The sequence below is a fragment of the Cephus cinctus genome, unplaced genomic scaffold (genome assembly GCF_000341935.2).
Source record: "Cephus cinctus unplaced genomic scaffold, Ccin1 Ccin1_scaffold0160, whole genome shotgun sequence".
In the NCBI taxonomy this organism is placed as follows: domain Eukaryota; kingdom Metazoa; phylum Arthropoda; class Insecta; order Hymenoptera; family Cephidae; genus Cephus; species Cephus cinctus.
In genome coordinates this window covers 1,704,681-1,721,204 of record NW_014332886.1, presented here as the reverse complement: position 1 = coordinate 1,721,204, position 16,524 = coordinate 1,704,681, and the positions used below count along the sequence as shown (strand labels likewise).

Genomic DNA, 16,524 nt, shown 5'->3' with positions numbered 1-16,524 from the left:
CTAGACCCCAGTGGGTTGAGCTAAAAGAGGACAGGCGAAGGTGGGACCTACAAGGTAGAGGTGCGAAGGCACAGGATGGCAGTGGCGACAGGTAGACACGTCCAGCCTATAAGTTGGGCCTGGGAAGGTAGGTCTAGCGCCTCCGTATACCTCATGTAACTAACATTAGATGCATAATGCATGTTAGGTGGCCCCGCTAGGTGTCGCTACAACAGGGCTACAACGTTACAGGGCTGCAGCAGCAGTCCTTAGATCGGTCGGAGCAAAAGGGGAGTCCTCGCCACCCTAGACTTAGGCCAACGCACGACACTACAGCCCGTAGCGGTATGTCGTGAGATCTCTCCGATACACCATTGTAAACCATTGTAATGGTAATACCGAGCCAGTCCTGATATATCACGCCGCGCGCAGGACTTCTGCCGTAAGCGTATCTCTCATTGTGAGGAAACGTGCGCATGCGCACGGACGCGTATTCCCGTGCGGCTCAGACTAATGGGGATTAATATCGAATGGAGGCATTGGAGCCATACGAGAGGCACGCCCGTACGAATTATGACCCTCATTTTTCACGTCCTCTTTACACGATTCCTCTGGCCTCGCGAGGATGCCGTAAAAAAAGATCACGGAGTGTGGAACTTGAGAAAAAAAAATGTATGCGTCCCGAAGCTATCGAACTTGAAACATTATACACGAGACTCTCGATTACTTGTAAAGTATAATTCGAGGCGGATGAATTAGAAGCTTTACGGCATTGAGATCCTATTAAATTTTGCTCTCGTTAAGCCAACCTGGTCTTATGGGAGTACAGACAGTCTGGATGACTTCCGGATGGATTAAGTTTGCTAATTCAGCGTTTAAGGGAAAATATTATTCAAGACGATACACGAGTTATCGTCGTCCATATGCACAGGTACTTTGTGTACTTTGGTATATATTCAACTATTTTCAACTATTTTCTTGATAATCCTATTTGTTTACTAAACTTTGCAATCTGCCGATCGCGTCGAGCCACACGCAAGTTCCTGCTACACGCAAGTTCCTTTCCACGAGTATAGACAGGGAACAGCACGGGACCCATTGTAGCGTCGGGACTTTTACAAAGTGGACGCATAACAAATGCTCGGCACGCATACATTAGCCGCATTAATACCTGTTTGGATTTATTAATGCCCATATTATATTCATGCGTATAAGTTACAACGGGATGCGCCGCGCATGCGCCCCGATGATGTATTCAGCGTCGCGCGCACTCTATTGTTCGTTGCAACGCGTTGCAGTTCTGTTCCACCGTTCCTCCCGTCCAACTTGTAAGCTCCTTTCGTTTGTCCTTACAACAGTAATAAGTCTTCCCGACTACCGTCAGTTTAACGTGCCTGAATGCTGCGCGTCATGAATTTCAACGAATCGACATACACACATTTTCAATATAGCCCGGGAAATTCAAAATCAGCCATATTAAAAACGTCCGCGATACATCGCATAGAAAAGTTGTAATATTTATAAACAAAATTACATCGCTCACACTCACCAGATCCTTTCTCGCGGACACAAAAAACCGTACGACGTTAAACATCGGGGCACTCACCTGAAAAAGGAAAATACAAAAAAAAATCAGTACGAGTCCCAAAAAATATATCCAAAGATTCATCGACAAAGTCAACACAATCATCGACGCTAAATACCCATAAGCGTCGCATCGAGGATGCATCTACTGTGCCAGCCTATCTCTATTTTCCCGGACGCGGACACCTCGTTAGCTCGAGTCGGTAGGTCCGTCCGACAAAGGTGTCGTAGAACGCAGTCCAGGAGTCCGGTAGACCTCAAGAAATAGGAACTGGTACCAACCGAGGAAACATCTCTTTGGCACGTAACAAACGCCGTACCACGTCGGGTTTTACGTTGGCACACGTTGTTACACACGTAGCATACGCCATCAGGTATATTCCCATATATAAATATATAAATCCCCCATGCGTCGTGCGAGAAGCATCAAGGACTAGGTGGCGAGCATTGAATGCCCATCCCGTACCTTATTCTCCGAGAGGGAATCGAAAGATGCATGGAGTTGAAGCGCGCAACGGACATCCTCGACATGACAGCTCCGCTAGCCATGTCGATACTCGTTAACTATAACACTATGCCTTCAGCATTGGAAAGCATGCGTTACCACGCGATACCATTCGATACGATACCCATATCGAGTTGGCCTTTAGTAGCATTGGGCCCTGTACCCATTATTCGATTCTACCTTATACCCATGGATCCCTCCAGCCAGTGCACGCGCCTGCTTCTACGTTTGGCCATATGAGCCAACCCAACCAACCGACCTTCCCATTCGCCTATACCGTATAAAACGTCATCTTCCCCAACGACCGGACACTCCGCACTTTAAAAGCTCCGGGTAGCATTGGGGAATGCCACGATTGTGTTAATCACTCCCGATGCCCCGATAAGAACAGGTTTTCATCGATGGGGACTTCGAAGTGATTTAAAAGCGACTGTTACGACCGGACACGAATTGAGGATAAAACGTCGCTTAATCAAAGACATCGAGATAAGAGCGTGCCGATAAACTGGGTGAAGTTACAGCATCGACTGGTCGTGTACTAACGACATCTAAAACGAGAGAAAAGTACAAAAAGTCAGGCATTAATGACGCGACGGCATAAATCCCAAGGTGGCAAAAAACGATTGTCCGCACGGCGTATAACTCCACGTTGACAATGACTGTACGTGTATATATATTTATATACACCTTATACCGAGGACCCAAGGAAACCGTAAATTCTCAGTGAACACGACAACGTGTCATTATATGTAAACTACCAAGTTTCGATCCGAGTCAAAAGGAACTCGACCGAGCCGTGCTTTCGTCAACGGTGTCAGGGTCATACGAGATTTACATGAGAATATCGTAAGAAAGTCGGGCTTAACGCCGAACCTGATTTTCGATCCAGGAATGACGTATCTTTATCGCTGTTTCGATATAAAGACGAAAGGTGGTAAAATCTTTAAAGCGCGCGATGAGCCCTCGTGACGCCATTACCGGCGTTATCGGTAATTGCGCGCGCACGCAGGTTAAATGGGAAATTAGTAAAAAAAAACCTTCGTGTCTAGGCTGATATATAGATGGCGGTAAGATGGTGACTGCTACCATTAGAGGTGAAATATTAAACATCAGCCATGTAATTACCGAGGTGGGAGTGAGGTTGCCGCGATTAGATCTAAACTGGCCGCTAATGCTGTTAATTGCGATGGATTGTGTAATTGTTAGTACGGGCTGTACGGGCATTGGACGCGCCACTGCATATGTGCACGCATCGGCGATAAACTGTTGTACGTATATATAGATTAGGTACAGGGCAGGGCTATCGAATGGTGGACACCAGTGAACAAGGAGTATAGTGAATATACTGAACAGCGAATGCCATGACAGAGTGTATTGCCGGGTGAGTTAACTTTACTGGTAGCAGCGAGTAACAGGTCGCTACATGGGAGTAACAGCATAACCATTGCGCCAAGATAATTAAAGCTTTAATAGGTATATGGTGAGGATTATTTCTGTGATATTATATATATATATATATATATATATATTCTTCTTTTTTCTTAATGGCCATTTCAATTCTACGAGCAATCCGCTCGCGTCCATTCACGCTCGTTACAAACCGAAGAAAAACGTCTTTACCTCTGTTCGCAAGAAACGACTAAATAATCCACGCTCGTACCGATTGCTCTTGGTACGACTGCTGGTATTCGTGGAGTAATGGACTCTCGCCTTGGTAAATCAGCCATTTGCACACCCACAGTGTCTTAATATACAATGGCCTAGTGTCCCCCATTATGATGTTCATGTACAGCTGTACTTTGGTAGCGAATAAAATTCTAGTAACTCGTGCACGTGAGCGGGCTTGCTATATATAAATCTATCAAAGAAATCATACAGCATCGTTCCAATTCCCAATCCAGACCAACGATTTGGACGTTGCAAATGGTTTCGGACGATTAAATAAAATAAACACGCGGCCAATCGGAAACCCGAACGACCTGTTTCTTTGTAGCGTCTCTGGGCCAACGATCGGAGAAGTAACGTTACGTTGCCACGCGCAAGCAGGATGTCCATAATAAATTGACGGTGGCCTAACGAACCGGGTATGATCCGTTCCTTTAATAAATTTGGCAATGATTTACGAAAGGATTGAAATTGGGATAAATGCAGAATCGAATGGATCCTTCTTATTCGGATGATTGTATTAAGAGTTTCTGGTGGATGCCAAATTGGACGCAACGAAGGGGACGGGTTAAAAAAATTATTAAGAAACTTCATCTCGAGAGATCGGTACTTCCCAACGGCACGTGAACCGCGTGCACTCTGGAGCCAAAGTCCTCGCATCCTCCTTCACGTCCTCTGGATGACGCTCTTTGGTATCCCATTCGTATCAGCGGATTCCTCAGCAATTTGTAACGCCATCTTGGGGCCCGGTAGTCGCGCGCGCGCGAGTAAGCGAATTCCCTGCTAAGGACGAACCCGAAGGGAACGGCGTATGGCAGCGGCACTTGGGAAATAAATGATCCCATTACGCCATAAATCAATCAGGAGAAAAAGCACCGAAGCTCCTGAAACGAATGACGCGTTTCGCGGGAGAGCGAATGACGCAAGTATACACGACGTTGTGGCACAAGAGAAAAGGAAGGTGTCGCAGAGACGGCGAACAGGTAGGTATGCACGTATACGATATCGTATGAAACTTAGGGCTTAAGAGCGCCAACCCTAAAGCCGCCCCCGCAAGAAATAGTAAGAGAATATCATCGCGCGTACATGTTTCTTACGAGTATCAGGCGGCATGTTTAGGCGCTTGGAACGCGACGGACCTTCAATGTAGATGAAAAAAGTCCAAGGTGCAATTTGCGCGGACACGTGGTGCCCGGTTTTCTTGGACGAGCAGGCGGGGGAGAGAGAACCGTGTGCGAGAGAGTCAAGAGAGCAGGGTGACGAGAGCGTGAAGGAGATAACGAAAGAATCTTAAGCGAGTCTCCGCGGTGTATAAGGCGGCGTGCGCGGCAAAGACAGCTTTCATTAGAGGTAATGCCTAGCTAATTCGATAAAACTTAAAAATTCCGATGTCACGTAAAGAAGAAATACAAGCCGGCCATTTAAGGTATCGTGAAAGGAATAAGGTTCGCGGATTCCGATAGAACCAAGATAGGCAGGCAGGCAGGCAGGCACGTCTTGAGGCTCTCTTGAAAACCCGGGCATACCGGGGCCTCTCGGAAACTCGCCGCGAGCACTTAAAAATTCGATTGAATTCGAACGCTCTCGCTGCTCTCGGGCTGCACTTCGGCGCGCAGTGAAGTGCGCGCCGCGCCGGTGCACTGTGCAATTTCACCTGCCGCTAGACTTTTCCCCGCTTATTCGCCACCGAGACTCGACCATACGTTCTTGCTCCGCGCAGCGGTTCGTCTCGGAGTCCTTTTTCCTTACATTCTCAAAGAACGTATACACAATATATAATATGCATAACGTATGCAACCAAATAAAACTCGCCACTATCAAACTCTTTTGTCATTCTCGTGGTTCGCCGAATAGTCAGCCTCCTTCCTATGGACGATGCCAACTTGTTCTACCGTCGTCTAGGAAGAACAAGATAAATCTTCTGTCTCGCGTAGGCGTTACTCTCCCTTCCGTGGTACACGAGGATGCACAGGACACGACTAAATTACGACAGGACGATTCGCATCGTACCTAGTAGCTATACCGTACAGATAAGAAACTGCTCGTAAACTGTAGCTCGTCGATAGATATACTTTGGCTTAGGTTCAAAACATATTTTCTTTTTTTGTAAACTATGAATAGGGCACTCGGAGCTCCTCGGAGCAGGTATAATCCTATATACTGTACAGTACAGTCTATTACCTCCTAATTATACAGAACTGACCTTCTGACCTATGACTCCTTCGATATTTACTTAGCCGATCGCATAATGGCTTAGTTTTTACATTCTTTTGCTATACCGTCTTCCCAGTACGTGCCTTTAATATTTAAGGCAAGGAAACCTCTCACGATCCACAGGGTCTATCTTACATTTCTGAAAATCCTCATCTCGGTCCATGATCAGCGGACTCCACGAATGTTCGGGGACTCCGCCCGCTTGTACGCCGTTATCTTCGGATCGTTCGAGCGTTAATGAACCAAGTTGCGGGAGCACCTCAACCCCGCAACAACCAGCTACATCCTGTACAACTCTCACTTGCTCGACATTCCGTACAAATGTCCGGTCGATCAGATTATTCCCGGATCGTTTTCTTTTTTTACCCCCTCCTTACTCGATGCTCTTCTTTATTTTCGAATCCATTGCTCGATTTCTTTAAACACGATTCCGCGCAAAGCTAGACCTACCGAAATCTTAGTACCGATTATGAAAATTCGTACACCCGTTATACTCGAGTAATTATTCTTCGATCGAAGGATACCCAAACATCTTTTCGACTCCATATAACGTTACCATACAGCTTTGACGTAATAACGATAATTACGTAGTGTTATTCGAGACAAAAATAATACACGAAACAGAATTTTCTTTCAAGATTATAATTTCACGAGTGACCCCCATGGTGGATGCTGTGGGAACTTCAAAGTAATTTATAGCTCGTTGTAAGAAGATTTTTCTATCATTGGACATCGCAGCATGGGAACGAAAGATCGGCAAAAAACTGCAGCTACGATCGAGGTCGTGGCGTACGCCCACGACCACTAGGATAACTATTGTGTCGCGCACCTAAAAACATGCTCCCGTTTAAGTTAAGCCTTCTTTCCCACATAAATCACGCGGATGATCTTGAACAAGTCAGCGCACAGCTCACTCGACACGCCATAGCGCACTTTTACCTTTTTCAACGACCACCGGTAGCTATAGGTACGTACTCTGATTAGATATTTCTAATATCCTTCACTACGCTCTACCCCAAAAAAGTGAAGTCGATTAGCATGAAGAATTTTTATCGTTCACCTTTTTTCACACCCAGCGAAACAGTGTAGTAAAAAAAATGTATATATCTACATACCATAATACATTTCATAACAGAATAGCAAAGCGTAAATTAAAAATATATACATATACAATGTCCAGCTGATCATCATTAAGATTTTTATTCGATACTCCAATTATCATGATATTGGATGTACCAGTTGATATTATACATAAGTACGTGTCTGCCATTGAGGATACAAATAATTATGTGGAAATGTCGCAAGTAGGCTAATTGCTTGATGGGCGCATACCTATATAGTATGTGTATAAGCGTACTCTACATACACGTAATAATTAATATGATGGCACAGAAGCCAGACTCATCGGGTGTAATGATAATGACTGGAATGACGTCTTCGTTGCCACGTCATTATACCTGATTCTGACATGAATCCTTCGTGGATCCTATTTAGCTTCGTTTATTCTTTACTTCGTACTTTGTTCGCTCGTCGACATAAATATGTAGCAGTAGGTATTCAATAGGTTTCAGGAAATCTGGCTACTCTTAACAATGTCTTGTATGCTATACCAAAATGGTGGGATATGGTACGATTGATAAGGGCATACAAAATTATCATCCAATTTTCTGATTGGGAATGACATATCCGTGAAGCCAGCCACTCACGGATTAGTCAAGGTATTGCTTCTATAGACACGGAAAAACGAAAATATTCGCTCGATCGACACTGGAAGGATGTTAATGAAATTCGCAAAAAATCACTACAAAAACCGTACCGATGTCTGATGCGAATGACTGGAAGTCATATTATGCATAGATAATTTCGAAGCGTGTCGATGCCGCACCTTGATTCGAGTAGCAATAATAATACACTGTAATCTAGTTACGTGTATTAATTTTATTTTATGTTTTCGTAGAGTTGTTATAAATTATGCATGTTCAATCATTATTAAATTTAATTAGAACCGAACCCATTGCGAGTCTGGATCAAAGCAGAAGCCAGACAGACATATTGCATAATCGAAGAGACATTAAATATTTTTACAGTAAAACAAAGGAAAATTTCATTTAGTCATTTTTTTATATTCAGACTAAATAAAATATACTAATATTTTATTTCTGCGTGAGTTGAGTGTCTATTGTTTTTTTCACATAAGTCGTACATGATTTTTCGACATTTGGATGCGCGAAGGGGGTGACTATTCTTCGTACGATGTTATAAATTGTATCGAATGAAACAACGCTAAGAATTTTTCTCTCCGGTACATTTGCTCAGTGGATGCTGTACACGACAAGTGATCGTTTCGTGATTCTTTGTCAGCGCTGTCTCGAGCACGATTGAGAAATTGACATTCGGGAATCGATCGGACTCCACAGTGAAACAGAGAGCAGTCAATAAACAATAGAAAACGTTGGCGAAATAATGAAGTAAAATGGGTACAGAGAAAGAGTGGTGGGGGGGTGAGGGGGGGGATAGTAGGAGAGCGGTACAATAGCGTGGGAACTTTTCGAATCCGTCGATGGTTAACTCATTTTTCTCTGACGTAATTTTCGTGTCTTCATAGAAAAAATCAAATAGCTCCATTGCCAGAGGCGTCGGATTCGAATGAGGCAACGTCGACAAAGATTTGAGATCGTGAAGAGAAATTTTCAAAGTGTAAAAATAAAAAAAAAAAAGTGCAACAAGTTATTTTCAAGCGAGACTAATGAAAGTACAAGAAAAAGTTTAAAAGTGAATAAAAAGTAAAAGGGAAAAAAAATTATAACGAATCAAAATCCGTGTAAACAAGTGTTGCAGTGTAGCCAATAAAACACACGTGTGCATATTGACACGTAAAAAAAACACCATACCCGCGATTACAGTCGCGGAAAGGTTATCGTTACGCGTTAATTGCCATCGGTATATCGGCAATCGAAAATTCCTCAATAAGATTATTCTCCTCACGCCCTCGAAAATATCGACAGAAATCAACCGAGCCAAACTGCGTCCGAGCTCGCGCCGCGCGCGGTATTTTCCTCTAATTAAAAATAATGATTGCTCGCGCCGCCAAGATATGCCTTAGCTACTCGCGGACGTCTGGAATGCGATTATCGGACGTGCTGAGATGAGTCGAGGGATAATCATAATTTCTCTTCTTTGCCCCTTGCTTTTTCTACGAGACCAGACGAGAAGCAGTAAACGCGTACACTAGCCTTCCCCGATCTACGGATCCTCAAGGACACGCCTGTAGCCTTCCCTACTGACACGGTTTACGTATAATTCTCCATACTTCAATCCTTACCAGCTTCAATTCGAATCTCGAGAGCGAACCGTATAAATTATTTAGCTTGACAATTTCCATCGGATCGACCTCCGCCACATTGCGCACACCCAGCTCTGCATTGCCGGACGCGAGCGAGTGCATCGGTCGAAGGATGAAAATAATTTTTTTTTTCCAATTTCCTCGAACCGTGCGAATAAATTCGGAAAAGTGCGACTCGAAATTTCGTATCGACGCCTCTCGCGGAATACAGATTGCCAACTGTAGGAGAATATCGCACGAAGAGTCGAAGCGACGTATCGGCCGAATCCTCGTTGCCCGATGCATTCGCATTGCGCGATAGTCGCACCCGCCGTGCACGGAGCGACAATCCGTATTTACTCCCACTTAAAATTCATGAACCGTGCGGCGTCGGGGGCTTCTCTTTTCGTTCCTTCCTTTTTCTTCTTCTTATTCTTCCCTTTTTTTCTCGTGCTTCTTCACCCTCCTTTTTCTTCCTCCTTTACTTTCCTGAGGAACGAACTGGCGCGCATGTACGGCCGCGGTGTGGGAATTTATCGCACTAATTTCGGGACAATGGAGCCGAGGAGTCGCGCGTGCAACGAAACTCGCTCCCCACGGTAGTGCGGTGCGAATTACTTCCCATATACGTAGCGTGTTGAGGTTATGTTGGCCCCTGCTAATGCTGGCTCTACATAGCCGTAAATATATGGGGGACTAATGTGGTGCAACTTTACGTTACAGAGTACACGAAGACCCCTCCCCCTACCCTGCTCCCACCCCCTACCGTACCTCGGGGACAAGGCACGTGTGTACCTTATATATCTGTCCTTGCTCAGGGGTTGACCATGGGATAGAATTAACGTACGGTTAGGTATATTGCCAGAACCAATTAGGAATTTAAATTCACGGCAATTCCGATTTGCCCATTAAGAGAGAATTTTACCTGAGAATTCCCCGTGACTATATTTATACCCTGTTTGAATTCCGGAATTCCATGTCGCGATTCAACTCTTGAACCAGCCAACGGGAAGTGGGTAGATATCGTATGGAGATTATTTAGCATCAGGGTGCAATAGGCAGTAGGTACTCGCGACAACGGGTGGTCTTGGATTTTTTGTTCGTCTGATACAAAAAAAAAACATCCAGCAGCTCGGTAATTCTAGAAATCCTAGACGCCCCACAGGCCTTGCCCGTTGCCGCGTTTATAAAACGAGACTTCATTAACGATCAGTTAAGTTTGTCGATATCGCCTCGGCTCTTAATTTCCTCTCGCCTATAATTTAATGATCAGTCCGATCAAACTTCGAGCCCGTTTCAATCCAAGATACAATTCTCGAATGCGTCCGCGATTCGTTGCGGCACCGAAGCCGAACGCACTCTGCCACTCAGCCACTGGTATAATCTACGCGCAACCCAATTATTGTTATTTATCTCAATAGGGAAGCTCGTTAATAGGCGACCTTATTCCCGTTCGCCAGCCGGTAGGTTCGTGCATTTGCATGCAATTTACTTAAATCAGTAGCCGCCTTACCTGACAGCGCCACGTTCACTGTGAAACCTCGGGACCATTCCTGAAGGTATCCGAGTATCGACTGTCGGACGACCGGATCGGTCAGATCGCGTATCGATACAGAAATACTCATTTCGAGTAATTACGTATCCGTTACAAGCCGCTTGGACAACCGTAACGCGGCGATACCAATGGAAACGCTTAATACGCTCCTATTTGGACCTATCTCGGACACTTAACGTTCAGACCGACCAGCAGCCTGAAATACGTCCCCCGATAACGTACTGAGAAAACAATTAATAACTATGTCCGATCTAGACACATTCGCTATTACGTTTCTGGTACGCGGTACCGTCTCGTTATTTCGAGAGACAACAGCCATAAAATCCATCTTTTTACGTGTATCGAACGATGACATTAAAAACTTTCCGATACTCGACCTCCATCCATTTAAATTCATCATCCAATTTGTACCAAAGATTACATAATCTAGCTGCACCTTATCCGCCTTTAAATTATATAACATGCACTAATAGCACGCTACCAGAGATTAGATCCATCGAAACCCAGCTGCAACTCCAAAACCAATAGCGTCTCGTTATCTCGAGCAACGAATAAGTGACACGAGTCCCGCGTGTACGTTTTCGCCAAAAGATACGCGTCATAAGCTCTTGGCACTTGGGTCCGGAGGTCTCGTGGGAATCGTCATGCAGTAATTGGACATTTTTTAAGTGTACCAACACGTCACCAGGTGAGCCAGAGATCATTAGCATAAGCGTGCCCGTGATGCGCAAGAACGATGCAGTTAACCCGTTCCGTATCATACTTGGGAGCCAAGTTGGAGCCCTTCAAAAATAATTGAATGAATATTAATATTATTCAAAATTCAAAATTCCAAATTTATCAATACTTGGACTTTCTAAACACCTGTACGAGGTCGTGCGTCACTTTAACGCGATAAGAGCCGTGCTATCATACCCTACGTAACCATTCACGTATGTTATCAATTTATCATGCATATTCGTATGCAGGTCAAACGCATCAACTGCTGGTATACAGGGCGTTAATTCTTTTCCTATACAATATACATAGTCTACTTAGCGCAGTACATCAGGCCTGAATAACCCTGTACACACGTATAGCGCAAACTCATATGTAACATAGTCTCCACCGAATCAGAGCGAAGTGAGTGGACAAGACCTGCTAACGACAGACTTGCGGTTGATAAGGCTCGACTAACGAGCGAGAGGAAGGCGAGTGTCGCGCGAACGCTGGAGGGGAGGTGTAGGCGTTCGTGCCAAGGTATTTGAAAGTCTCGCTTCCATATTACGGGAAACATAAAACTCCGTCGGTAACGAGAGTTTTATGATAGTCGCAATCCAAGAAACACTTTATCCGGCTCGACACTTACCAGACGGGAGTAACGTAGACACAGGTACCATATAGGTACCTCATTCCAGTCTGGAAACAGTTAAAATTCCCATCGATGCCATATAAAGCTCGGAAGGGAAGACCCTTATCCGGGATCTTCCGTCGACCTTACCTAAGTCCAAAGCTCACGAGACTTTAAAGTATCAACCGGCCCAAGATCGTTGTAACGAGCGTGGCCATAAAAGTGACGTTAAATTTCGGTATTATCTTTCCGACGTCAGACACACGAGGTTAGAGCCCAGTTCGCCATACCGATAAAGTTAATAAGTTCCGCAAAGTTGGTAATAAGGAACCGCAGCCAAGAGAGACACGCCTATACTACGTTCATAGAAAGACAATTTTAACAGTAGGTTATAGTAGCCCAGCATGGTACACGTGTACAGAAGTATTACCAGATTCAGGTATTGAAGTTTACTCCCTCTCGTGTGTATATCTATATAGCGTACCTCGGGTCTGGTATATGAGTAGCATATGCGTTTCGTATAGGACAATTATTATGGCTACTCCGAGGGGCCGGACAGGGTGGGATCGGCTGGTGAAAACATATGGAATGCTTTTGAGGAAGACAGCAAGAAGCAAGGCAAGTTTATGACATCGGATGCCCGGTGGCTGAGCACGTACTCCGTGTGTGCTATGACACGTCTGCCATGCGGCCACTAACGAGCTGCCCGTACGGAGGACTCTCTCGTTGTGTCACCAAGAAATATCTCCTACTCGCGGTCACACCGTTGGCTGCATCTGCATCAGGCTGCCCGGGTCGAGAGCGTCGTACTACTTGCTGCGCCACTTTATATAGGGCTGACAACTTTGTTAGCGGCACCCGATAGAAGATAGAGCCGCCACCGTGCTGAATGCACCGAGACCGTTAGGCCAGACCGGAACTTTACTTCTTTCGCGGTGCCATCGATTCCAGGAGACATAACACGGGCCGGTAGTTTGCTTAGCGAGATCAAGAATGCCCGGAGACTGCGATCCTGCATAGTTACGATCAAGTACCGGGTATCGTAGGGAATCGGACATTGTGCTGAGAAGCGGTTTCAGAATCGACCGTGGCGAGTAGGAGAGTTAGTACGAAGCGACTGTACACCGTAGGCTGCCACTGGCCCGATGACAAGAATAAGGGCGAGGACCGTTGCGCGTCGTTGAAAAATGAGATCATCCGTAGAAAGCAAATTGCCGCAATTGCTTGGAACCGGCAAAAGGGAACGAGAGAGGATTTTTAGTGTGGAGTTTAATATATCGTGCGAGAGCGAATGGGGTTACGTGTGGGCCCCGCATAAGCGTGAGAGACTACGTGAACGTTTCGATCGGGAACGAAGAAGATTAGGACGGAGTTGCCGGTGGGTAAATTTCTTATGGTTACTCGTTTCCCCGTGGCGGCGGTGTCTGCCGATGGTGAAATTCAAAACGCCCACCTATCGATTCACAGTGCTTTATGATACTGGTCCATTGGAATATATCACGCGCACCTTCCTCGCGCGTGTCCGGCTCTCCACGCGCGGAGCGTGCTCGTATACACGCGGAAACGTCACATCGGTATGCCCAGCTTGTATAAAGGGAATTCCGCGGGTCGGCCGGAGTTAACCGCCTTGCGGGATTGAGGAAGGTTTAATAAGGCTCGTATCGTGTCATTCTTTAGCATCTCAAGCGCAACCTCAGAGAAAACGTACTGACATATAATGCTAGTTATTTACGTCGAGGTAATAACGGATGCCGCAAAAACACGTTCCGTTTAAGCTGTGTCTTCTTTCTTTTTTTTTCAACGTATCTACCAAGGAACTTCAAGTTCCGCGGTGGAAGGCCGCAAAAGCTGCTTGTATGAAAAGTCGATGTACAGTATATAAAGTAGGATATGGAAATATTATTTTTTTATGCCAGGTATATTTTACACTAAACCCATCTACGTATGTTCGACTCGTTGATCATCGAACAATTATTTTCACCAGTGCGGACAGCGTTAAGCTCACTTGCGGCATTGCCTTTAAAACTTACTCGGTGAGCATTTCAACGAGGATGTAGGATTTTACGGTAAAACTCAAGGCCTTAATGGTAGGTATACGTATAGTGCGTATGGGCCGAATTGGACGCGAGACTATTTACGATCGCTTTACCCAGATCTCCATCAGACCCGAGCGAAAGCACGTTTTTATGGTCAATTTGAGTAACTAATAGGCAGTTGGAGACAAAGGCCTGGTCGTTTGACGAGCGGGCGTGGTCGACTGGCGCCGCAAAGTCTCGGACCGCTCTATAAAGTCTCGTTGCTTCTTTTACAGAGCCGCGCTGCTTAACCGCACTGCGAGATCAGACTACATAGTCACTGCGCATGTCCGAAAATAAATCAAGAGACACCGAAAGCGTCGAAGCGCTCGTAGACGTCTTCGTGAAAAACGCTTGTCAACTCCCGGAAAAACGTGCACGGGCGGGCAGCCGTGAAAAAGGCGAAATTGAATTACTCATAAATCGAGAAACCCAGAGAATTTCGTGGGGGCAATGTATTCTTTTTCTTCCTGCCTGCCTAAACTTCTGGAACCGATGTCACGCCTCATTGCTCTGGGAAAGACCAAATTTCCTGTTATTTTATTCGCACGAGTCAGAAACGAATACGATGCGCAAGAGAGAAATTTTTGCTCGACACAAAAAAAAGAATACATTTTTGCACCAGAACGATTTCTCGATTAAAATTTATAGCCACTATACGTACGGTACTTCCAGGATAAACTGACGTGCAGTATCGTCACGCGATAGAAAAAGGTATCCAAAGAACATCCAGAGAGACACCCTACGAGTAAACGAGTATAGAAACTATCCTGGAGTTTGATCAGGTAAGAATGTCTCAACCCCGCGGGCAAAAACGTCCGAACGAATTTACATTTATATAGCTCGAGCGACGCCATATTTCCCCTTTACGGGAAGATAAAGCTATCGAAATGGGTATTTCCAATTTAAGAGAGCGTCGAAGTTACGACAGAGAATCCGCGAATGGCGCTCATCAAACGGGCAATAGAGTATTTCTTCGGAAAGCTCAAGCAGCGCCATCTCTGAGATCAAACGAGAAACGATAAAGTACATATACCATATATATATATATATATATATATATATCAAACCAATAGTCCTATGCATTCGCCCTATGAAAACAATCTAAAACGTCTCACAAGATATTCACGACGTGTACATACCTATAGGTATACCTGGCTCTCGGAATTATTTGTACAATGAAGCTATAGGCACAGGCTCATTACCCTCGCAACTCGAGCTCATTATTCCGTAGACCGCAAAGCGACCAAAGCAGCAAAGTGGATATCCTCGTAGGTATACGTGGCCACGTAGGCACGAGGTGTACCAACTGGCTGGGTGGACAGGCAGTTAGGTTGATAGGAGGTAGGTGGCTAACGCAACTCTGGGTTATGAAATATATCGCTCGTTAGACAATGACAATGTTCAAGCGTCTCCCCACAGTCGAGATTACCGCATTGACAAACAAGGAAATAACCCATTACAGCGTTGCTCCTATGACTTTATGCGTTATACACGAGATATCTGTTACCATCGTCAAATGTTCCAGGACCTATGCGAATTCGACTACCGTAACCACACGGACCGTAACTACCACGTGTGCAGTAACGCACGTGTCAATCGAAAAACTTTAATTTTTCAATATGACGTCCGCGATCTGACAAACTGAAGTTATCGTCAGTTCCTACGTGACGCTCGCCACTCGGACTCCCTTAGCACTGGGTAAGTTTTATGAGCGCGACGACGTGAACATACGTATATATAATGTGTCTCGGAAATACGAGTACAAAAGAGAATCGTGCGCACCTGCTTGGCTGGTTAACACCGTATCCTCCGTTTACACTAGCATCGTCCCACTAATTGTGTTCTCGAGCTCTCGAGGCTCGACGTTTCTCTGAACGTGCGTCAACACGCGTCCCCGAGCTGATTTCTAGGTACCCGACAACTCGAAGAGCGACACACGTTCTCCGCGATCACTTTTGTCTCGACCATTCCCTTTACTTGGCACTAATTGATTCCCAAAAAAGAGACTGCCTGCGCTTAGAGCACACGGCCGAAGTGAAACTTTTGTTCCGCTATCGCCATCCCGCTCTCCCGATTTCGTGCTTTCGCCTAAGATTATTTCATCTCCCGTAACGCCAAGCTTTGGTTTACCCCGTCCGCAAAAAAGTTACGCTTCATAAAACTTACGCGCGCGTACCCTGGAGAATCGACGATCGACTCCTAGAGATCGAGTGCGATGACGCAATTTCTTGATCGATTATAAAAGTCAACTATGGCGGACAATCGGAATCGAGTGGTCCCAAAATTTCGTTC

General features: G+C 45.3%; 1 protein-coding gene across 5 annotated transcripts in view; it reads right to left on the bottom strand.

Annotated features, from left to right (window-relative positions):
- The window catches only part of LOC107263760 (zinc finger protein squeeze), a 216,448-nt gene that overhangs the window by 149,435 nt on the left and 50,489 nt on the right, over nucleotides 1-16,524 (bottom strand). For 2 of the 5 annotated variants that reach the window (XM_015731305.2, XM_025080945.1), the window contains one exon: nucleotides 1,529-1,585. The exons of the other annotated variants lie outside the window; for them this stretch is intronic. In XM_015731305.2, the coding sequence (XP_015586791.1) occupies nucleotides 1,529-1,585 (57 nt within the window). The remainder of the gene's footprint in view (nucleotides 1-1,528; nucleotides 1,586-16,524) is intronic. 5 annotated transcript variants of the gene reach the window in all.